Genomic DNA, 24550 nt, shown 5'->3' on the forward strand with positions numbered 1-24550 from the left:
GTGCTTCAGTGTTCATTGAGATGAAGCCTAATATTTATAAACTTAAGAAGAACCCTTCCTACAAAGAGTTCTTTTTCAAATGTGCATAATAATTATTTTATCTATTTTAAAAATTAAGATATTTAATATATTTCTTTTTCTCTATGAGGTCACACATATATTTAGTTGCTTGACAGTGTGGAAACCCCAATTCCTTTATAGCTCTCATAAAATAAAACTCAATTCAGTTCAATACTACATCAAGTATCAGTTGCAGGCTATGAGTCAGGCACTGTCTTGGGTATGGGATCACAAAATTTTTAAAAATGGGGCAAGATAGGGTCAGGGGATAAAGATGTACAAACTATCATGTATAAAATAAACAAGCTACAAGGATATATTGTACAACACAGGGAATATAGCCAATATTTTATAATAACTCTAAATGGAATATAACCTTTAAAAATTGTCAATCACTGTGTTGTACACCTGTAACATATAATATTGTACATCCACTATATCACAATTTTAAAAAAGCATGAACATTAAAAAAATTGATCCTTACTCAAAAAAAGGGTCTCGGACTTCCCTGGTGGTGCAGTGGTTAAGAATCCGCCTGCCAATGCAGGGGACACGGGTTCGAGCCCTGGTCTGGAAAGATCCCACATGCCGTGGAGCAACTAAGCCTGTGCGCCACAACTACTGAGCCTGCAGTCTAGAGCCCGAGAGCCACAACTGCTGAAGCCCACGCGCCTAGAGCCCGTGCTCTGCAACAAGAGAAGCCACCGCAATGAGAAGCCCATGCACCGCAACGAAGAGTAGCCCCTGCTCGCCGCAACTAGAGAAAGCCCGCGCACAGCAATGAAGACCCAACGCAGCCAAAAATAAATAAATAAATTTGTATTTAAAAAAAAAGCAAACCACCTAGAAGGGTGGGGTAGGAAGGGTGGGAGGGAGATGCAAGAGGGAGGGGATATGGGGATTATATGTATACATACAGCTGATTCACTTTGTTATACAGCAGAAACTAACACAACATTGTAAAGCAATTCTACTCCAGTAAAAATGTTAAAAGAAAAAAGGGTCTCTGCCCACTGAGAGTATGCAGTTTAGCAGAGTGGACAGAATGAGTGCAACTTGGTGTCATATAGTGAGATAAATTTGTTTCAGTGGGGAAGTTCTCAAGAAGATGTCATATTTGAGCAGGGTGTTGCAGGATCAGTGGAATTTTGCCAAGCAGAGGAGGTGAGAGGCCATTCCAGGCAGAGAGAGTAACACGAGAGAAGGTGGAGAGATTTTCATGTGGATGGTATGTTAAGAGGACTCAAACTTGAACATGGCAGGCTGAAGAGGTGAGAGATGGGACGGGAAGTTTGTTGCTGAATTGTTAAGAGAGGCCTTGAATACCCCAGGTGTAGACTTTGGGTGCTGGGAGAATTTGAAGGTCTTTAAGCAAGTTAATGAAATGCTCATATCTGTGCTTTATAAAGGTAATTTTGAAGGCCGACTGGAGTCAAGTAAGGAATACACAGAAAGATGTGGAGAAGGCACTGACCTGTCAACTTCTTGTCAGTTGAGCCATTATAAGACTTTTATGAGTTTAAACCTAAAAAAGCATCCTTTAATATGGGCATGCCACACTTTCTGGAGACATAATTGTTATTAAATGAAATAGAATTAGTTTAAAAATAGAAATATTCCTTGACTTTACGGTTTTTCCTGGGTGTAATGAGATTTTTAAAAATATAATTAAACTTTATTCTTGGGAAGGATTTCCTATTTTTAAGGATTTGCTTTTTCTGTCCATTTTCACGAAGATTGTGTTCTGTAATGGCTGGGCATGGTGTTGCCATTGGGAAATCTGTTTTTATGCAGAATTTTAACAGTAGATGGTGCCTATGGTGGTATGTACGTGTTGCAGGTGCAGGAAAGGAATATCACCCTAGGAGACTCATGAAAAGAGGAGCAAAATTCCTCATGGAGTAAAGGAGGGTTTGGGAAGCAGAGAAGAGGATTTTAATCCAGTCAACTCACTGAGTGAAGGTTGTCAAAAAGGAGAAGAGTGGGGCTTCCCTGGTGGCACAGTGGTTGGGAGTCCGCCTGCCTATGCAGGAGACACGGGTTCGTGCCCCGGTCCGGGAAGATCCCACATGCCGTGGAGCGGCTGGGCCCGTGAGCCATGGCCGCTGAGCCTGCGCGTCCGGAGCCTGTGCTCTGCAGCGGGAGAGGCCACAGCAGTGAGAGGCCCGCGTACCGCAAAAAAAAAAAAAAAAAAAAAAAAGGAGAAGAATGAAATTGGGTTATCAACAGCAGTAGGGAGGAGTGGGGTATGTCTCCACTGTCTCTGACACCATAATTCTGTTTTCGGGGCCTAAGAGAAATCTCAGAGGGATTTTTTTTTTTTTATAATGTGAGAAAGTCTTGCTCTCTGTGGTCACACATATTGTCTTGTTAACCTTCCAGGAATTTTTTTCCCTGACACTCAAGTAGAAATGGAGCTCTTAATTGATAACAGGCAGTTTTGTAACAACACCTATAACCCTAGGTGCTCTGTTTTTGACAAGCCAAAAGACAAATTTATCCAAGCAAATCCAAGTCTATCTCATTATTCAGAGTTTCTCTTCATGTAACTTTAAATAAAGCCTAGTCCAGAGAAGTCAGGCTAATGTTTATGGACACAGAAGGTGGGTGGGATGAAGGGACAAATCAACATTCTCCTACCTACTTACTCATCATGTATTCTTTGCCCATATGTAGGCACAGGTTGAACCTGTCCGGTGATTCTCCTTTATACAAAAGATCGGTGTATCTTAATGAGATTTTCTGTGGAATTTTTTTTTTCCTAACTTAAGTGCTATGATAGTCAAATGCAGTTTAACAGTAATACTCAATGAAACAGTCACACCTGTAGTCGACTGCTGTACCACTGTAATAATGGCATATATAATCATGTCTATGACTAATATCCATAATTGACCATTGTCATAGCTGCTTTTGGAAATGCAGAGTAAATGCTAAAATCCCAAAGCTACCTGATACAGTTTAGAATATTTAGGAGTAGGACATGATATTAGGAGAAGTACATATGAGTCTGGCTAAGTGAGAAATTTCCATAAATTATTATAAATATAGAGATGATCTCATAAGCAATGATCTGGAGAAGAAACAAGAATATAGTGGAGACCTGAGCTGAATACTATAGTTGTTCCTCCTTATTTATAAAACACCAGTGGCTCTTATGCCTTAATCACCTATCTTAGAAATTGGATATCCTCCAGCATGCCCAGAAAAAGCAAAAACAAGTGCCAAATGAGATTGCCAAATGCCAATCACTTTTGTCATTGATGTAACCTCTGAGTATCTCCTGTGACAAAATTAATATGTTTAAATTTTATATCAGGTCAGGCTGTTGTGTGGTCTCTCTTTATGTAAAAACCTGACCATTCCTGGAGCATCAGCCTGACCCTATAGAGCTATGACCCTAATTCTTTACTTGTTGGAGAAATCATTTTCCTAATTCTTGTTAGTATCAATACATTAACTTGCATAACTCTCCGTAAACTAATCTCGATGTTCTCCGAACTCATTTTCTTTCTCTCCTGGCAAACATCGATTCCCTGTGTCCATTGCCATGGTCTTGTTACGAATGCTGAACTAGTCTTTTCATTTCTAGGGTCTCTTGCAGCTCTAATTTCCCTAAATTGTCGTATCTTATGGGTCATGTACTTCTTTCCATTTATTCTTACTTTTTTACGGGTAGCGAAGTTTTTACTGTGCAGTGCTTCTCTACTGCTTAACAAATTCATTACGATTCCTTAGTTTGGTATTTAATTTCCTCACAATATGGATCCGGCCCACTTACCCAGCACTTTCTCTCCCTGCCTTACACGAACCTGCTCTTTGGCCAGCCTGGCTCCATCCATTGCTCTTTCTGTTCTGTTTATGGTGTTTCCTCCACTTGAAATGCTGTTTTCCCATTTTGACCTGTCCCATCCATCCGTCAAAATCCAACTCATGTACCATATTCTTATGTGGCCTTCCTTCTTCCTCATGTGGGTGTATCCCAATAACTTTCTGTACCTTTTAAGGTACCTATCACTTTCTGCCCTGCATTCTAGTTACCTGTGTATTTGCCTTTGCTGCTAGATTGTATGAGATATTTTCCCAAGATTTGTTCCATTGTAGTTACTATTTAATTTGGATATATCTATACCACTATTTATTGTAACATGACATTATCACCTCTTTCATTGGTATTTTATTCTATAGGGACTAAACGGAAAATATCATAATATATCCATTTTATATGGCAGGGTTCATTTACAAGTTGTGACAACAAAGCCTGATGTATGCCTGCATGAAAGGAAACTTACTGTTCCTCCTACATAAAATAGCAGGAGTGCTTTCAAAATGGTCTTAATAAGATTTGCTGTATTGAGACAAAGAACCATGACTTCATTCTTACTAACCTCAGAAACATAAACCACAGTCAGTTTTGGCATTAATCCAGTTTTACCATTAACTCTCTTGTAAATTTTGATTAAGGGGTATTGCAGGACTTTTGTAATTAAGGGAACTGCATTAGAAATTTATTCCCTGTGAGAATTTATTTGTCATATTCTGAAAAATACTGAAGTCCTGTGAATGCTTGTAAACCTTAGGGATGGTCAAATACATGGCTGAACAGCCATTTTTCTGAGGGGGGAGTACCCAAAACTAGTTGAAGGCTCAAGTCCAAATTTTTGTTTTGTTTTGTTTTTGTTTTTGTTTTTGCGGTACGCGGGCCTCTCACTGTTGTGGCCTCTCCCGTTGCGGAGCACAGGCTCCAGACGCGCAGGCTCAGCGGCCATGGCTCACGGGCCCAGCCGCTCCGCGGCATGTGGGATCTTCCCGGACCGGGGCACGAACCCGTGTCCCCTGCATCGACAGGCGGACTCTCAATCACTGCGCCACCAGGGAAGCCCTAATTTTTATTTTAACAAATAATTGATTGAATTAAAATATTTCTTGGCTGTGTAAATTTCACAGGAGTCACAAAGAAGCTGTTTTTCATGGTTCTGTTCTCTAGATGTCATCAGCCCATAGATATACTTTATAATAATTTGTTGCTTTCTATAATCATGGATTCACGAATATTAACTACTCGCACAAGTCTGGATCAGCCAATATATTTAACTCTGAACTTGTTAGGCTTTTATCTTCTAAAAGTATTTTGAATGGTGCAGTTATATCATTAGATGCCTTTTCTATTTTAGTTTTGCTCTATAGCAGCTTAGAAAAGACAAGATTCTTTCTGAATAAGGGTTTAACTTGATGTGAGCATTTATACATTTTAAATCTATAAAAATTTTTAATTTTAGTTTTCTGTTGGCTGGCTTCATCAAATATGTGTTTTTTTTCTTTAAAGATTTTGTCCCAAGGAAAATTTGAAGATTTCTTCCAAGTCAGTTTAAGTGACTATAGCGGGATTAGATCAACATGATCATGCTCTAAACAGGCTGAATCAGTGACAACTTTCTTTTTAAAGGAACATCTCTTTCAGAAAGCAGGAAGAGGGCTGTGTGGCCTGCTGTAGTGGTAGGTTTCTAGAGTGAGGTTTTCCTCAGGTGGTGTTGATGATATGGACTGCTTTTACAGAATATATTTCTTCCCAGTTTATCCAAGGTATAGAAGAACTGCAGTTTTTACAACCAGTGCACCTGATTAAGCCGTTTAACTGACACTCTCCTTTTCTTTAACCTAAAAGCGTTCTTTTCTTTTTAGACTTGAACTCTGTACACTGATGGAATTATGTAGATTCCAAATATCTACTTTAATTTTCATTTTTTACATGTATCATAAAATATTCTAGATGACCTCAGGGGAAAGCAGAAGGTTTTGGCCTTATTTTACTCCTGGCGATGGATAAAAATGTTCCCAGAGTCCCCTCCTACTGTGCACACATGAATAGTGATGATTATTGTCTATTGCATGAGTCCCATTTGCTCACCACAGTACTGAGCACTTCGTATGCACTGACTCGTCTTCAACATTATGCTACCTATATATTAGACAATTTTACTATCCATTGTGAAAATGAGGGACTTGAGGCCACATGAGGCTAAATAATTTGTCCATGGACTTGCATACTCTTTTTAACCACATTACTTTGTCTACCAAGCACACTTGAGGAAAGGCGTGAGGACATCTGATCGGTATTCTCTCTGTGGGTTCCAGCTGTGAAGCATCCTCTCTGTTCCAAGCATATAGCCATGCTAGACAAAAGATGAAAACAGAAAATGCAAGAGTCGCAGCTGAGCTCATAATTTATCATCTCAGTGGCCCACAAATGGAGCGGGAATTCAAGTGCTGATTTGTAAGCTGTGTTGAGGCCTCTGGCCTCCTGGGCTCTGCAGGTGGACAAGGGGCCGGTACAACTTGTGCAGGGAAATGAGAAATTAAAGTCATCCTACACTAGGTGGAGATCCAGAGCGAGCCTCACTCTGAAACCAGGTTGTAGAGAAGGGCCCCTCTACTTCTGAGCAAGGATGCAAACTCCGGACTCTATCACTTTTGTAGACGTTAAGATGGCAAGAGAAAGCCAACACGGCTGTTAAACTAAGAACTGAACCAAATCACTCGCTGGTTCAGTGACGTGACTGGTAATAATTCAGATGTCTGGACAATGTAATACTCAAATCACCAATATGAAACTGATTACAGATGGGTAATTCTGGGCACAAAATGAGCACAGAATCATTTGTAAGAAAAAGATGATGAGAGAGGTTGGATGGAGCTGTTTCAAAGCACTAAATAAAACTGAACAGAACATCTTCCATACTCCAATAAAGATGTTAAAAAAACAATCCTCCTACTTCAAATGAACTTGCAAAACAAAACTCCAAAGCACATGAGGTAGCCTAAAGCTACAAAAGAGCCAAGGAAAATGGCCATTGAAACAAATTTGACCCAAAGAAATTAAAATATTGAGACATCATGGCAAAGTGTATTTTGGATGCTCAAAGTATAAACAAAGGATCGCCATTCATGAAGAAGGTAGAAAATCCTGTGATAAAAATAGTCAATTATGGGCTTCCCTGGTGGTGCAGTGATTGAGAGTCCGCCTGCCGATGCAGGGGACACGGGTTCGTGCCCGGGTCCGGGAAGATCCCACATGCTGCGGAGCGGCTGGGCCCGTGAGCCATGGCCACTGAGCCTGTGCGTCCGGGGCCTGTGCTCCGCAATGGGAGAGGCCACAGCAGGGAGAGGCCTGTGTACCGCAAAAAAAAAAAAAAAAAAAAAAAAGTCAATTATTTATTTACAAATATTAAGATCAAACCATGTTCTACACTCTGTTAGAGGTGCTAGAGATGCAGCAATGAGCATAAGTAAATCAAATCCTTATCAGCATAGAGAGTTTACATTCTTGTGGGGAGTTTTACCTTTTAGTTACAAAAATGAAATACGAATAGGCAGAAAGCTTGGAAATGAAAAAGATAGTCATTGAAATAAAATTCCCAGTAGAAAGGATAAACTCTAGATTGGCAAAGACAGGGTTTTTTCATTTGGAAGATATTATTTAGGAAATCAACAAAATTGCAGTAATGGGAAAATAAAATCTTAAAAGAAAGTGTATGTGTGTTTATGAGTGTGTGTGTGTGTGTGAGAGAGAGAGAGAGAGAGAAAATGGATGAGATTATGGGGAAAGATGATACCTGAGATTATTTTAGAATTGAAGACAAGACTCCTTAAATTGAAAGTACAATCTAAGGACCTATCTGGATAAATAAAAATAAATCATCACCTAAACACTTTGTGGTAAAACTTTAGAACATTGAGGATAAAAACAAAATCTTTACCTATCAGAGAGAAAATATAGACTAGCCCCCAAACAAAGACAACTTAATTGAGAGCAGACACCAAGAGCAGTATTGCAGGGAAAAATTCACTGTCAATCTAGATTCTAGAAATTTTATGCCAGAGTATACAACTGACAGACACGGATCCAAAATATTAATTGAATAATGAACTTGAAAAACTGAATATTCTTGAGGAAGTAAGTGTAGAAAGAAAGTCTGGATTTTAAAAAAAATAAAGAGGAATAGAAACTTCTAAATGTCATCAAATTTAACTCTTGCTATAAAAAGTAATAACAAATTTCTATGTTAAAAAAAAAAAAGGTGAGACTTGGGAATTCCCTGGCGGTCCAGTAGTTAGGACTCCGAGTTTTCACTGCTGAGGGCGCAGGTTCAATCCCTAGTCAGGGAACTAAGATCCCGCAAGCCATGGGGCACAGCCAAAAAAAAAAAAAACACAAATGTGACTGCACGAAAGTAAGCGATATGAGAAGGCTATAAAAGAAGAAGAAATCCAGATGGATGACAAATATGGCAAATTGAAAATTACAACACCAAAGGTTGAAATTCTAATGCCATCAACGTGAACAAGGATATGGAACAATGATCACACCTGTTCCTTGGTGCCTCCACTTGGGCCAACTGTGTGGGTGACCTTGTAAAGCATGGAAGTGACAAATGCCAGCTTCTGGGTGGTGTTAACCCTGGGAGGGGAGAGTCTGGAACAATGGGAGTGGACAAGTGTGATACAAGGGATCACCTGTATCTGTAAGGTTTCATTCCTTTAAAAGGGGAAGCAAAAGTGCAAAATACTAATTTGTTAAAGCATGGAAGTGCGTACATCGGTTTTCATAGCAGCAGCCTAAATACGTACCTGTATAATTGAAGTGAAAAGACACTCAGAGATTTCTGGAGACCCTGAATTGTTATGCACAGCAGTAAAATTTATAAAATAGCCTGTCTTCTGGTAATGAAGGCCTTTAGTTAAAACCCAACTCTATCAGGGCCTATCAGGCCATACAGAGTCTACCCCCTCTGGCTTCTCTAAGTTGCTCATTATTCCAATAGCTTCAACCTCATTGCATGTTTCTGTACTTCTCACAATTCAAGCTCATTTCCTCTCCTCTTAACAGCAATCCTCTTAGATTGTTGTTATCTCCTTCTGAGACTGGGGAAAATCTAGAACATTTGAAGATGTATCAAATCCCTTTGATTTTCCTCTCAATCCAGTACTCTTAGTAGCTGCTGATGCAACCATCTGAGTGGAACTATATTTTCATGGCACGTGATGGATGTTCCACTTTGCAGTGGTACCTGTAATGGTAGCCCAATTGTCATGAGCCGGGCACTGCCTGGGTTTGCTGTAGTCCCCAGGCTCCTGTCAGCATTATATGCTCAGGAGCGGTAGGTAGCTCTGGGATTCAGGCTGAGGGAATAATTCGTCCCTGCTGCGGACTCTTCTTCGCCACATCTTTCTACCAAGCACAGCTGAGGAAAGGCATAGGGACATCTGATCAAGGTATCTCTGCGGATTCCAGGTTTGAGGCACCACCTCTGTTTCCAGATGCTACGTGGAAATCGCCTAGGAGTTCAAAACGCTTTGGATGCTGAACTGTTGTAAAATTTCTGTTGTAGTTTGAATTTGTGTTTGAGAGATGAACAGACATTCTCGGTGAGAATGTACATAATTTACATTTTGGAAGTTAGAAGAAGTTAAAGCTTTCCTAATTTAAAGTGTGAATTTTGATTAATCCATGCTACTTTAGCTTAAAAAGACAAAAAAACAAGCTGCACTACTGCTAGCTACTTCTAGTAATTGGAATAGCAGTGTGTGTGTGTGTGTGTGTGTGTGTGTGTGTGTGTCTAGTGGGACTCAAAATACCAGTGCTGGGCATGACGTTCTCCCTCACTGATTTACTGATTATGCCCATTGCTACTCATGCATTGGTTAATGATCTACCAATAGTTTGAGGTCCTAAAAGGTGCTCTGAAACACCAGTCTAATGAGTTTTATTTCAATATCTAGTCTGACAATCATTCTAATATTATTTTGGTATATCAGTGTTAAGTGTTCACAGCTTTTAAATAATTTCACTTCATTAAACACATACTCGCTTAAATATAACTTAAATGTCCTGTCTTCATGGGTCATTCTCTTACACTTTCTGTTTAGTATTGAGCTAATAGCTAAACGAACTCAGCAATAATCTTTGGAAATCACATCTAATTATTGCAGGCCACTAGGATTCCGCTTAGTGTATTAAAATAGCTGTTGGCGTATTGCATCCTGGTGACAAAAAAGAGCCAGTGTATCTTCAAAGAGGGTTTAACTTCCAATCTGAGCATAGCTTAGTGGCTGAAGGAATCCAGCTAAGCAGTCTGTTTAAAATGTGTGTTTTGAGTATTATTTTCGTCATCTGACATTTGCACAGTAAGTGAAAATGGGATGCTTTTAGAAAATATCTTTTTTTCAACTTTTATAATAATATTAATTACTGTAACTATCAGTGAGCACGTATTCTGTACTGTGTACCATCCTAAGCATTTTATTAGCGCCGACTTCATCTTCTTGGTCACCTTGTGAAGTAGAAACTAATGTGATCCCCAAATTGCAAAAGAGGAAATTGAGACACACACTAAGTAATCCCTCTGAAGCCATACGATAAGCAATGGAGCTGATGGTAGGTTCAGTCATTTTTTTCTGAGTGGAAGACTGTTCTTTCCAGTCCCACTCATCCTAGCGCTCAACACTTTGTCTATTCATTTGTCTTTAAAAGGAAGTCAGTGCTGGGCTTCCCTGGTGGCTCAGTGGTTGAGAGTCCGCCTGCCGATTCAGGGGACACGGGTTCGTGCCCCGGTCCGGGAAGATACCACGTGCCGCGGAGCGGCTGGGCCCGTGAGCCATGGCCGCTGAGCCTGCGCGTCTGGAGCCTGTGCTCTGCAATGGGAGAGGCCACAGCAGTGAGAGGCCCGCGTACCGGAAAAAAAAAAAAAAAAAAAGTCAGTGAAACTTGCATGTCTTCATGCTTTTTAATTTTACTAACAATAAGTGATCATTTATTCTTTGTATTCTTACAGGGCATTCTACTTGGACAAGTCAAATTCACCACCAAACTCCACATCCAAAGCTGCTTATGTAGATAAGGTAAAAACAGAAGATTGCATTGACTGTTGCTTTGCCATTTACCTCCCTTATTTAATTTTGCTGGTGTTCTGGAGCACTGTGTAATTTATAAACATCCGTGGTCTCTGATTCTGTTATCTCCATAATAAAATATTTTAGACTATTCACTGTAAGTTATAACAACTGTGAATTATATCCCATCTAAAAGGATTTCTTTCTACTAAACATGTTGAACCTTATGGGCATCGTTTTTTTCTGCAGCTCATGAGGCCTCTCAACGTTTTGGATGAACTGTATCGACTGGTAGCCTCGTTTATCAGATCCAAGCGCACAGCTGCCTGTGCGAACACGGCTTGCAGCGCCTCCGGTGTCGGGCTGCTGTCGGTGTCCTCGGAGCTGTGCAGTAGGCTGGGGGCCTGCCACGTCATCATGTGCAACAGCGGCGTGCATCGGTACGTGACTTCCCGCCTTACCTGCATCTTTTTTTTTTTTTTTTTTTTTTGCGGTACACGGGCCTCTCACTGCTGTGGCCCCTCCCGCCGCGGAGCACAGGCCCAGGACGCGCAGGCCCAGCGGCCACGGCCCACGGGCCCAGCCGCTCCGCAGCACGCGGGACCCTCCCGGACCGGGGCACGAACCCGCACCCCCTGCATCAGCAGGCGGACTCTCAACCACTGCGCCACCAGGGAAGCCCTTGCCTGCATCTTTGCTATACCTTATTACATTCGGAGGTTCTTGTTTATTACATTTAGCTCCATGAAATTATAGCTGGAAACATTCAAAGGGCTCAGATATATTTGGAATAAGACTTTAGAAATCAGATAATTCTTGCACAGTAATTTCTGCCTTTGGTTCTTCTATTTTGAGTGACTGTTTATTCATACAAATGAATGCAGTCCCACGTTTATATCACTGTGGCCTAGAATCTTATCACCCTTGTATTTATATTAAGATTTATATTTTAGGTACAAAATTTTGCATCTGTTTTATTCACTCTAGGAACTTAACTTGGTAGGGGCTGGTGACTAGCAAAACAAAACTTTTTCTTCAGTGGTTTGGATCCCTGTTACCCAGCTGTGGTGAGCTAGATGCTGCCTTGGAGTTACTACTGTCTTCCTACTCCTGGACAAATCATACTCCAGGAGCCCACACGATATGCTCTTCCTGAAAATGTGAGGAGAAGTCTTAGATAGGTCCTCTTCAGCTGGTCTGTCTTAAGCAGCAGTGCTGTGTCTGGGCAAGCTGTGGTAGGTGCATAAATTCCTACAGCTACATCAGATGCAAATGTGAGGGGAGAACCCCGAGTCAGGTCCTTCTTCATAATCACTTGTTCCTCTTCTATCACCTCTCCATTTTCACAGCGAAAGGAAACCATGTAGGTGGAAACAATAGGGCAGCATTTAGTCCTCATTGTAGCAGAGAATCTGCTGTCACCACTCATAGTCTCTTCTTAGTATGAGGCCAGTTAGATTTTGAGTGGATGGTGGTTATTGTTTATTCAAATTTACTTGCTAATTAACCCATGCAAAGGACTGCAGTTGGTGCTATTGGCTGGTAATGTCATAAATGGGTGATATTCATGTTAGAGACATAAAACATGAACAACAAAAATCATAGTAAATAATCGTATGACAAAATAAGATGACAAAAACATAGTGAAAAGTAACAAAAATAACAGATTACCTAGACGACGAAGAAAAATAAATGATCTAGGAAAGTTACAGCTAAAAAATAAGGTTCAGAAGGAACATAGATCTTTGAGATGGTTAGAACTTGCCATGGAGAAGGTAGCGTTTGCAATGGGTTTTGATGGGTCAGGGTTTTAAAGAGGTAGAAAGAGGGAGAAAGTTCAAATCAGCAGGTTCTCATCTGTGACATTCCATTCGACTTGATGTGCCTGAATTCTAGTTTACGAGTCCTACGCAGCATGTCCTTGCTTATGAAGTGTGACAAGACTTTATTTCTCTAGAAGGAGAATTAAATTTTTGTGGGTGATACAATATACAGAGTTTTCTGCTTTATTTTAAGGCTGTGTACTTTGTGCTCTATTGCAAGCTTACTAAGAGCTTAATTGAAGTATCATCTGCAACTAAATGAGTAAAATATTATTTCATCATTTTTTTTACTAGCAGAGAAATGCTCTCTCCCTCTGATCAGTCATATTCATTCATTCTGTTCCCATTCATTCATTCATTCATTTATTATTCAGTCACTCAGTGAATATGCGTTGAGCACTGTTTATGTGCCAGCACTGTTCTAGTTGCTGGGATAAAGCACTGAAAAAAACCCCTTCCTTCTCTCATATAATGTAAACCATGTTGGGGTGAAACAGATGATCAAGTAAACAAATAAATGAGTAATGTAGTAGGTGGAATAAATACAGAAAAGAACAGAAGTCAGAGAGGTAAAAAGGGACAAGATGGGATGAAGGGCGGGCACCTTCCATGGAGGAAATTTCATTAGAGACCTGTGTGAAATGAAGGAGTGAGTTATGCAGATATCTCAGAGAAAGAGCGTTCCATCTAGGGAGCAGAGTACAAATGTGGGAGGCCGAGTGGGGACCAGCATGATGTGCTTAAGGACCAGCACAGCGGCCACTGTGGCCTCGGCAAAGTGTCATCCCCTTGATTAATGTCCTTATCCTACTCTGGTGCAAGATCATAGTTATCTGAGGACTGTGACAACCAAGGGACACTCCAGGCTTCAAACTACAAGCATACGCTCTTATCTCCACATGAATTTACTGGAAGTTAATGCAGTTAAATTTGCCATTTAATGGAATTCCCTGGCAGTCCAGTAGTACTCTGTGCTTCCAGTGCAGGGAGCCCAGGTTCGATCCCTGGTCGGGGAACTAAGATCTCGAAAGCCACACAGTGAGACCAAAAAAAAAAATTTTTTTTTTAATTGCCATTTAATCCTAGAACCGTGACCAACTTGTCCAAATTATTCTCTGAGGTGCCCCATGAACAATTTTAGAATTTAACTACTGATGGGTAGGAGAAACAGATTGATGTTCCACAACCATTTTATAATTGCTGTATTCATTGATTAGTGTGTTGGAATCACAAAAAACATTGAAATTTCAAAGTATTTTGACTTTTTCCATTTCTCCAGTTCAAAATAAATATGGCTTTAGTTAGTTCATTTCAGAGACATTTACTGAGGTGTAGGCACAAATTCCCCATGACAGATGCCGAAATTAAGGTTAAAACTGTTTGAAAATAGTACGGTTTTATTTTTCTATTATGCAGAATAAAATAGGAGTTTAACGTTATCTTTAGTCTTTCAGGGAAGGCTATGCTTAGATTTTTCATGGTGATAAAATGTGTGCTAATTTATATTGGAATCAGAAATCTCACATAAGACTGTTCCTAAAACAATTCTTCAGTAATTATAATTCAGGCAGCTAGAAAGGAACCCGAGTAGATCCACATTTACACTAAACACTGAACGTGGAGGTTTACCCTCAGGTTCTGGCAAAGGGGAGAAGTTGATAACATGAATCAGAATTAATACTACACAGACTGTTTTACCATTTGCTTCTGAAATTAAGATGAGAAATGGTTAACAACATGGTATCCCCATTAGATAATCAGCTTCCTGCCTTTTCTGATTTTATTCACCAAAAAAGGGAATCTAACATTTTTTCAAGTATAGAGTTATATGGCTTATGTTTGACATTAAAGAGAAGAATGTGATTTTTCAGAATGAAAAGGCAGATTTAATTAGCATTAAGGTTTAGACGTTTTAATGCCAACCTGAATTAGAGGGCAGGGTGGCATACAACAGTGAATGCAAGATTAGGAGGAATAGGATTCAGGATGAATTATTAAAATCTTTTCAGAGCGTTTAGCCCAGCTTTGTTTATTAAATTCTCTTTCCTGGGGCAGTGTTTTATGTGCATTACAATTCTGCTGATGAACTTGCCTGCACACACTTTCCTCAGCCATTGACTTACATTAAATATCTCCATTGCTATTGAATAGTGAAAGAAGATTGTCTTTTTTTAAGATCAGGATTTTTGCCTTTTAAACAGTATACATGATATTAAAAGGTAGTTTAATAAATGGAAATTTTCCAAAATTTCCTATCCTGACCTGCCTTCTTTCATTTTCATTTTGAATCATCTCTTGCACCTTCTATCAAACAACATACATCTGATCATAGTTTTATTAGTATAGTTTAATAATCTGCTTTACGCTCATAGTATCTATTTACCTATCTACCTGTCTATCATCTATCTAAAATGTCCACACAGACTTTCCCATGATCACTTTTATTTGCTACATAATATTCTAGCCACTTGATACACCACAGTTTACTAAACTGTTAATTTAGTGGTTTATCTTCTTTCTCTACTGCCCTTAATGCAGAGAGACATCTTTATGTAGCTGTTCAGATTTCAATTTTATTTTCCACTAAGCTAAAAGTAAACAAAAATATCCTCCAGATACAATTAGTGTGTCAAAGAGCTTAAACCTCTTTGGTTAATATAATTATTATTTAAGTTCCCAAAAGGATTGTCCTTGTAAAAACCCAACAGAAGGTTAGATAGTTGTTTGCCATCTTTACCTTGTCTTCAGAGGGTGTTAGAACCCATTTATCTATTGTGCTTCTCTACCAGGTGTACAACGATATTGTATTTCTTCAGTGCTTTAATTTATACTTCTTTGATTAGCAAATACAAACATTTGAATATCTTTTGAATTTTCTTTCCCACAAAGAGTCATGCTTTATATTGTCCATATATCTGCTTTTTAGGCAAAATTATTTTTTGCCAGTTTGAAAGTTTGTAAAGTATTGAATCAGCACTGTGGCTTTTAACGTTCTCTTTTGTTCCATGCAGTTATTTGCTACAGACCCACAAGCATGCCACATGGGTTCTAAATTTCCCTTTTATTTCCTACTGCAGCATCCTTCCACTCACTGCGGTATTTCGTTTTGTTTTGCTTCTTTATTCCCATCCCTGCCTAATAGCCAACTATTTTCCTTTAACTGGTATGAATCAGCATACCGCAAATGTTGTAAAGCCTAAGCATGAGTCTTACCGCATCCAAAAACAGAGATGCCATATTCCTCGCACTACATTTGCTTCTGCTTCCTTCCCCAGTGGAAGCAGTAGGTGGACATTTCCAGAGGCTACCTGAAAGGTTATGTCAAGAAAATTTCTAGTGAGAGCAAGGAATCTGGAATCACAGTGTTTCCCTTTAAGGACCTGTTCCAGGGACTTTTTGTACACGTACTCTTTGTACCTGTTAATAATGGATTTTCAGCAGTGTCGGAGTCCTGGGATGGTCCTGCAGGAAGGTGGGGTGATTTGAACACAGGCCTCACGTCTGACTCACCTGTGATGTCTTAGTATCAAAACCTTGGAGATCTGTACACATAAATTCCCTTTTATCTTTATGTTTTGTTGTGAGGATGAATCTCTTCCAGGAAACAAGGCCCTGCATTAGCTAACATACTTGGTGTTCAGTCACCAGTGAGGGATGTGAACAGCAGCGTCAGGAGGGGCTCACTGTGTCAGGGGTTCACCAGCACCTGTAACAGCAGCATCATAATCACTTGTTTTGAACCCCACACAGGTGTGAGGAGGAAACAGTCCGTGGCAAGGTCAGCCTGTTCTCATTATTGAAAAGCATAATGATGATGAGCATCAAGTTGGCTGCCATCTATGTATTCCAGCGTTAGACTGCTTTTCCTTTTATACATTGTGGAAACTCATTTTAACATATATAAAAATTTAGGGACTAATAAACTATATAATATGAAGTTTCCAACTTAAAAGGGTATATTTCCAAAATGCACTTCTTAGTTGGTTATTTAGAAATTGAGACATTTTTTCACATTGGACAGGATGGCAGAGGGTGGTTGAATTCTCAGAATCATCCCTCTTCCAGCAGAAACTTACAAAACCTATCATGTGACCATAGTATAGGACCCAAAGTATGATTATAAGCGTTTGTTAGAAAACTGAGATCCAGGAGTTAAAATATAAAAACAGCTAAATTACCAGTTTGGTTAATGAAACAGTTTTCATTTCAAATGAAGCAGTGTAGTGATTCTTGGTTCATATAAGCAATTAAAAAAAACATTTTTTAGGTAACTATCAATTAACAATTTTAAAAACCACTTTTGTTTGACATTTAAGGACCCTTTCTTAGCAATATTTTATTCTGTCATCACCGTGGCATCAAAGGACAAATTGACAGATAGGCCCAGATTAAGGAAATGCAGAATCTTATAAAAGGAGAGCACTCAAGGTAACCTGGCTTAGGTAATGAGAGTCCTAACAGGGCAGACGATGAAGCTGCATCTTTCTCCACTGTGCAGCCAAAAACACATCAAGTAAGAGGAGTGGATTTACTCCGGGGATTTCCATATGTAGGTTAGACTCCAGGTATGGGAGGGCAAAAATAAATTACTGCAATAAGCAAATGTAGGTTTGAAATGTATCCATTTATTTTTCTGTCCAAAAATGACTTGGAAGATTAGCAGCAAGATTAGTGGAAATCTTGAATTTTAAATCTCCAGAAAGATGGCTAAATAGAACAAAAGAAACTGCTAACTCATGATGCCAGGATACTGGACATTTGCAATAAGAAGTCCTAAAATTATGCTCGTATAGTCAGGAATCTGAAACACATTAGTCCAAAACACTTCTTTTATATAAAGGTAGTAGTAGCAATGACAGAGGTGGTGTTTAAAATTGTTATTAGATATGGCTGCAGTTTTGATTATTTTTCTTTAACAGTTATAATTTGATGATGATCAATGCAACCATTCTCATTTGTTAGATATCTAATAAAATCATTATGAATGAAAACCAAAAAAACCTCAAAAATGAAAATATAAAATTGTGCACTAATCTTTAGAAGAGAAAAAATAAGATGCTATAATACTGGGGCTCTGGGAGAAAGAATATATCCTACTCATGCCATAAGTATAAATCTTAATGACTCTGCCAAACTCATAGAAGCAGAGACTAGAATTGTGGTTACCAGGGGCTGGGAGAAGGGGAAAACTGGGAGACAACTGGTCAAAGGGTACAAAGTTTCAGTTATGCAAAGTGAATAATTCCGGAGATGTGACATAACAACAATGCAATTATACTTAATAATACTGTATGATATACTTGACATTTGCTAGGAGGGTGGATCTTTTTTTTTTTTTTTTTTTTTGGCAGTACGCGGGCCTCTCACTGCTGTGGCCTCTCCCGTTGAGGAGCACAGGCTCCAGACGCGCAGGCCCAGCGGCCATGGCTCCCGGGCCCAGCCGCTCCGCGGCACGCGGGATCTTCCCGGACCGGGGCACGAACCCGTGTCCCCTGCATCGGCAGGCGGACTCCCAACTACTGTGCCACCAGGGAAGCCCTGGGAGGGTGGATCTTAAGTGTTTTCACCACCAAAAAAGAAAAGAAAAACACAATGGTAACTATGTGAGGTGATGGATATGTTAATTAGCTTGATTGTGATGAATATTTCACAATGTGTATGTATATCACATCAACAGGTTGTATACTTTAAATTTATACCATATTTAATTGTCAGTTATACCTCAGTAAAGCTGGGGGAAAAAAAGAAAAGTAAACGCAGATTTTCAAATTATACTGAGTTGTAAAGTAGGCAAATAAAACTCCACGATTTATGTTAATTTAAACAAACAGATAAATAAGGTTATTCCCTTAAAATTATGGGAAGAAATCAAATATTTCAAATATAAGTTTTACTCTTTTACCTTGTTTCATTATCTTTTATAAAAGTTCTTTACTCTGAAGAGGTAGATGGCCAGATTTACATATATATTTGTTTTCTTCCTTAGATTTTTCTTTGCAATTGATATGAATCTTGATTTAGTGCATTAAATTATTCTATTTTAAAATGTTCGTTGTTTTCATTAGTTTACTATGAAAGAAGAATAACACAGTAATAATGAGAGTCACTTCTTATTGCAATGGTTTCTAGTTCTGCCAGCCAGTAATCATGGGCCAGACATGCTTTAATTTAAGTACATATAAAGCCAGAGCTTATACATTATTACCTCCTATCATTAAGATTGGAAAATTCTAGGCACATTAAACATACCTTGATAAAATAATCTAAATATGTAATTTGGAGTGATATTTCATGTTTTTGCAAAACTCAATTTTACTATTATATTAGTAAAATTTAAGTATTTACATTTTTAAAATGTAGCTATTTAAAAGTGATACATGTATTCATAGAATTGACTTTCAAAAGCGTTAAATAGGGCATGATTCTTCAAATTTTCTTTTAAAGAAACTGAAGTTATTATTTTTCCTAAACCTGCAAAATGATATTTAAAGCAAAGTAAAATTCCAGTCATTCTCTAGGATCTCTTCCTGAGGGCTTCAATGCTAGTGGGTTTATAAGTGCTGTAATAGACGACATAAGCCAAGAAATATGGGTATCTCTCCAATATAACTGGTTCGTCTGCCAGCACTTTCCGAATCGCCTCTTTTTCTCTGTGACCTAGAGCAGGAGAGCAGGTGGCGTGGAGGAAGTTGAAGGGAGGAAGCAGCAATTTTTACCTCTAAGATGTTAATTTTAAATTGGCAATAGGTCATCTAACATCCTGGGGAGGAATACCGAGGAGTGAGATTTAAATCCTGTTAAGCAGGAAGGATGGAATGTAACACCTGTTATAGGTTTTAAAGCATGAGTAGTGTTTACCAGGTGACGGAAATGGAGAAGGACGTTCCGTGTAAAGGAATAGTATGAAAATACAATATCGAGGTGTGAAATAGCGTACGACGGGGCTGGAGGTCACAAGAAAGAGCTGGCTGTTTCTGGGCGGTGAAATGAGAAGAAAGGAGCAAGAAAGACAGGAATTGGAGCATGGACGGCCCTGCCTGCTGGGTTAAGGGTTTGGGACTCCCTCCTAGAGGCCCTGGGAAGCCAATGAAAGGTTTTCAGCAAAAGAATAACATGATTAGATGTTTTAAAAAATATTTTAAAAATAAAGATCAGTACCATGGTCTATGATGGGACAAGGATGGAGGCAGGGAGACAGCTAGGATTTTACAGGAGTACAGTGACATGATGAGATACAAAACTAAGGTATTGGCACAGAGGTTAGAAGGGAAAAGACAGATGTGAAAGATATGAAAAGGCAGTAAACAGAACTAGATGAACTGGTGAGGAATAGAGAGCACGGGAGAGGGAGAGTTTCTGATGATTCCAGCTGGGAAAGATTGGGAGAGGGAAGATGCCACGGTGTGTGGGGGGGAACATGCATTTGTCTTTGAGGGGACTGGGGAGAGGAATGTTGAATTAATCTGTTACATGTTCAGCTTTAGATGCTCACAGCGTACCTATATGGGGATGTACTTTGATGGATTCATAGTCAGCAAGGGCTAGAAGTATATATGAGTACAAATGGATATAATAACAATAAATAATAACATATATATGTAATCTCAAGGGGTAATGGAAAAACACTGCTAGGAATTTTCTGGGAACAAACCAGGTGTTAGGAGCAGGGAAGAGATATTCCAGGAAAAGGCACAGAAGTGTAAGCAAAGAATAATTGGCTGCCCGTTGTGGAAGGTGAGAAAAAAATCACCAGGGAGAGTAAAGAGAGTATTAATATTCCCTGGTTCTCCACTGCCCTGTCCTCTGTGCACCCGTGGAGCCTCAGAATAAAACACTGTAGGATCCACGAGAAAGGAGTGAAAAATATTCAAACAAATCTATTTAGTATCTTGGATAAACAGGTCAAAGAGAAAACAATTATGGTACAATGTCAAAGGATGGGGGAAACAGATGAAAATCGCATACTGGACACCCCTTAAGTATTGGTGTCATCAGAGAACCTACAAGGAGTAAGGACAAAAGTCAGACAGCCAAGAGAAAAGACGAACTAGAGAGGGAGTGTTGAGGAACTTCGAGTAGCTGGGATAGGTACCCGACCTATTCAGTTAAGTTCCAAAAACATGAAACAGAAATAAAATCAATTGGTGAAAGAGTCCAGGCTGAAGAATTTAAAATGCAGAGGAGCAGATTCAAACCTGGTGACAGTGGTAGAGTCCTACCTTACACACAGATGTTTCACATTCATACGCATTTTCAGCCGAGCAAATACCTCCTCTAGCCCCTCAATGCTCAATTACCCATCCCCGAAGGTCTTCAGTTACCTCTGTGCTCACCTCAGCAATGAAACGTGTCAAAGAAAAACACACCCTAATGTGCTTGAAGAGAGGAGAATGAGGGATGTGCAATGTTTTTGAAGCCTAGGTTTAAAGCTAGACACTGAGAACTTTCCGAGAATGTGTTGAAAGTTGCAGTAGAAAGTCCTGTTGTCTTTAATGGGAATTTCATGGCTAATTCCCTGTGCAATGCTGAAAATGTGCCCCTTACATGTGATTTATTTTTTGCCTTAAGATATACGGAGTGAACCACGTATTCAATTTGACTCTGCTGCTGCTGCCAGGATCTCTCTCCAGCTGTTGCCCATTGCTTTTCCATTGTGTTCAGTTGTTTTCCATGGTGCCCATCTCTGCTTGCCATCTCTTTGCTATTTTTTTCAAATACTCATTAACCCCTGTCTTTCAGCTCCAGACTATGAGACATAGGAGTTAGTACAGTCATGGGAAGATCTCATCAGTACTGTCTCTTTGACAGGAGTCAAATAATAATGTTGAAATTATCAATAGACACCCGGAAGTTATGTCTATAAAATGTACTGGAAACTTGCCTGAAGGATCACTGGCTTTTAGATTGCACTTATTGTTAGACCGCCATTCAAATTCTCCTAAAGGGAGAATGTAAATATTTAATATTTTATTATCCATGCATATGTGTCTCTAAGTGAATTCTGTATTTTTGAAAACAAATAACTGTTGGCCCTTTTTTCACGTAAGAGTATTTCCATGTTTCATTAAGAAAAGTGCCTTCTCTGTTATAGGGGAACAAGGACAGAGGTATTGGGCTGGCTGGTGGCAGTTTTCTCAAGCTTTTCACTTATCACAAACGCATTGCTCAGGGTGACCAAGTTGGGCAGGACCAATAGATCAGCAGAGGTCCTTTCCATATGAATTGTGCAGACACTCTGCCTGTGTTGAGCCATAGCAGCACTTCGGCATTGATTCCTATTTAACATACTGCCTTAGCCCTCAGACGTATAGTTCTTCCTCCATGTGAGGTAATAAAAGGAGGCAGGGAAAATAAAACCCTGCAACAGTAAACAATTAGTTTCTTCAATCGGGCGCTTCCTTCTAGTTGCCAGTATACTTTTCACAGTGGTGCCCTGTGCTCAGTAGTTAGAAGTAATTAGAAACCAGAATAAATGAGATCACTGCAGGAATGAACATGCCTTACCCAGCACAGTGCATTTTATATAGAAAAATGCACATCTGTAGTAGAGAAGGAACGCAGTCTTCCTTCAGTTTATTTTTACTTCGTGATTGCTTTAAATCGATAGAATTGTTCAGCAGGTTTCAAATCTAGTTTCTTTTTAATCATGAACACATTTCAGTACGATGAGGTCTACGTTCGTAGTGAAGTCGTTTGGTCTGGCTGCATTAGTCTCTACCAAAACACTGCATTTGGCATGCAATGCTGAGACCAGGATTGGGACTGTTGAATTAGGGATGTGGGGAGTTGGGATTCTCTAAAAGCAGTGATCTATGTGATGTGATTTTGGAATAATGGAAAGAGCTCTGGATTTTGAATTAGAAAACTGGTTTTGAATCCTGTTACTTACTGTGTGACCATGATTCCTTCATGGTCTCTCAGAGATTTATTGGTGGAATGGGAATAATAATTTCTTTTTGCAAAAGGTGGCATGAGGATTAAGTGAGTAACATATGTGAAAACATCTACTGCAGGACCTGGCAATAGTGTACACTCAGTTGTTTCTATCTTCATCTGTGTTTCTGATGGTGAATCCATCTTCTCATTGCAGAGGTAGAAATATGAAATGCATCTGTTTAAAATGACTAGATCATACCTACTAAAATAGGGAAACCTTTTCTATGTAAAGGGAAAATAAAATAAAATAGAGAAACCTTTGTATGTAAAACAAAATCACAGTGGTTGCTAAGAGAGTAGATCTTAAATGTTCTCAACCACAAAAAAGAAGTGGTAATTATGTGATGGAGGTGTTAGCTAACTATAGTGGTAATCGTCTTGCACCATGTAAGTGTATCAAGTCAAATATACACAACTTTAACCAACACAATGTTACATGTCAATTATACCTCAGTAAAGCTGGAGAAATCACAGTGATGAGTCACGATAGGATGTAAGAAGAGTATGAAAAATATGAATTCACTCCTCTGACCTATAAGAAGTAGAATACACAAAGCACTGGACCCTGTTAGAGCTTATTTTTAGAATCCTCCATTGATAGCTTGTAGAAAGTTGTTCAAGAACAGCAGAACGGGATCCCCTTGAATTCAAGGACAGGAAGTCTTCTTCCCTCGTGTCAAAAATCAAGAGTATGTGTTAGAATAACAACAGATATTTAGGACTTGGAAAGAATCAGGTTCTGGCATTTGTGCATTCATTCATTGAAGGACAGAGGAGTTATTTATGGAGCACTGCTCTGGGGCATGCACTGCGCTACCCCAAACTAGGGTAGTGAGAGGTCCTTGCTCTCCCAGCAATTCTGAGGTCTTGACAAGGGGATCACATTGGGAAGCCAGCCAGCCATACTGTGTAGCACCAGTTTACTTTAATATGGACAATAGGAGAAAGAGAGCCAAAGGATTGGGTTTTTCATGAAGTGACTCAAAGAAATGAACACATGGTTTTGAAACTACAGGAGAGGGGAAGCATATATAACATGTCATTTTGACAGTGTTAAAGAATTGATTCTGCAAGGGTTCCAAATGTATTCTTCTGAACCTGGAAAATAGGTAAATGATACATAGACCATTTTGATGAGCGAATAAGTGTTAATTAATAGAATTAATGTAAGAATAATGAATCAGTATATTATAATACATAATTCCCAATCATTAACAAAACTCATCGAGAGTTGTTCATCAGAAGCCGTGGTACGAGCAGTAATTAAATCCTGAGAAAGGGAAATGCAAGTCATTGTTCATGAAAGAAAAGCTATATACCGTTTAGAAGTTGTAGGGGAAGCTGTGGTTGTTCTTTGACTAAAATCTATTGTCTCTACAGTTCATTTATTACTTTACCAAATTTATTTAATAAGTGAACATTTCTTGAACACATAGATGGCAAATGCAGAGTATAAAGAAATGAATTGTATCTTTTAGGAGTTACGTATAATACTGTTTGCATGAATTAGGAATTCATGTCATTTCTTTTCAATAACTGTATATTGAATGCTTACTTAATCCTGGGAAGTATGCTAGGGTCTAGGAAGGTTACAATCAGTACAGACACTAGTCTGGCCTATTGGTGGTGGTGTAGTAATATTAATGAAAATTGCTAACATTTGTTGAGAATGTACTACATGCTATGTCCTGTGCTAAGTACTATATATGAATTATTTCCTGTAATCCTGAAAACAACACCCTGAGGTGCGTACTATCATTAAACTCAAGTTACAGATGAGGAAACAGTTTCAGTAGCTTAAGTTACTTGCCCAGAGTCACGGAGTTTATTAGCAAATTTAA

The 24550-nt window shown here is 39.2% G+C and overlaps 1 protein-coding gene across 3 annotated transcripts in view; it reads left to right on the forward strand.

The window, feature by feature from the left end:
* PREX2 (phosphatidylinositol-3,4,5-trisphosphate dependent Rac exchange factor 2) overlaps positions 1-24550 on the forward strand; it is a 288710-nt gene that overhangs the window by 230643 nt on the left and 33517 nt on the right. For all 3 annotated transcript variants that reach the window (XM_060287422.2, XM_030859603.3, XM_060287423.1), the window contains exons 36-37: positions 10893-10959; positions 11200-11390. In XM_060287422.2, the coding sequence (XP_060143405.1) occupies positions 10893-10959; positions 11200-11390 (258 nt within the window). The remainder of the gene's footprint in view (positions 1-10892; positions 10960-11199; positions 11391-24550) is intronic.

This window comes from Globicephala melas, chromosome 17 (genome assembly GCF_963455315.2).
Source record: "Globicephala melas chromosome 17, mGloMel1.2, whole genome shotgun sequence".
Taxonomy (NCBI): domain Eukaryota; kingdom Metazoa; phylum Chordata; class Mammalia; order Artiodactyla; family Delphinidae; genus Globicephala; species Globicephala melas.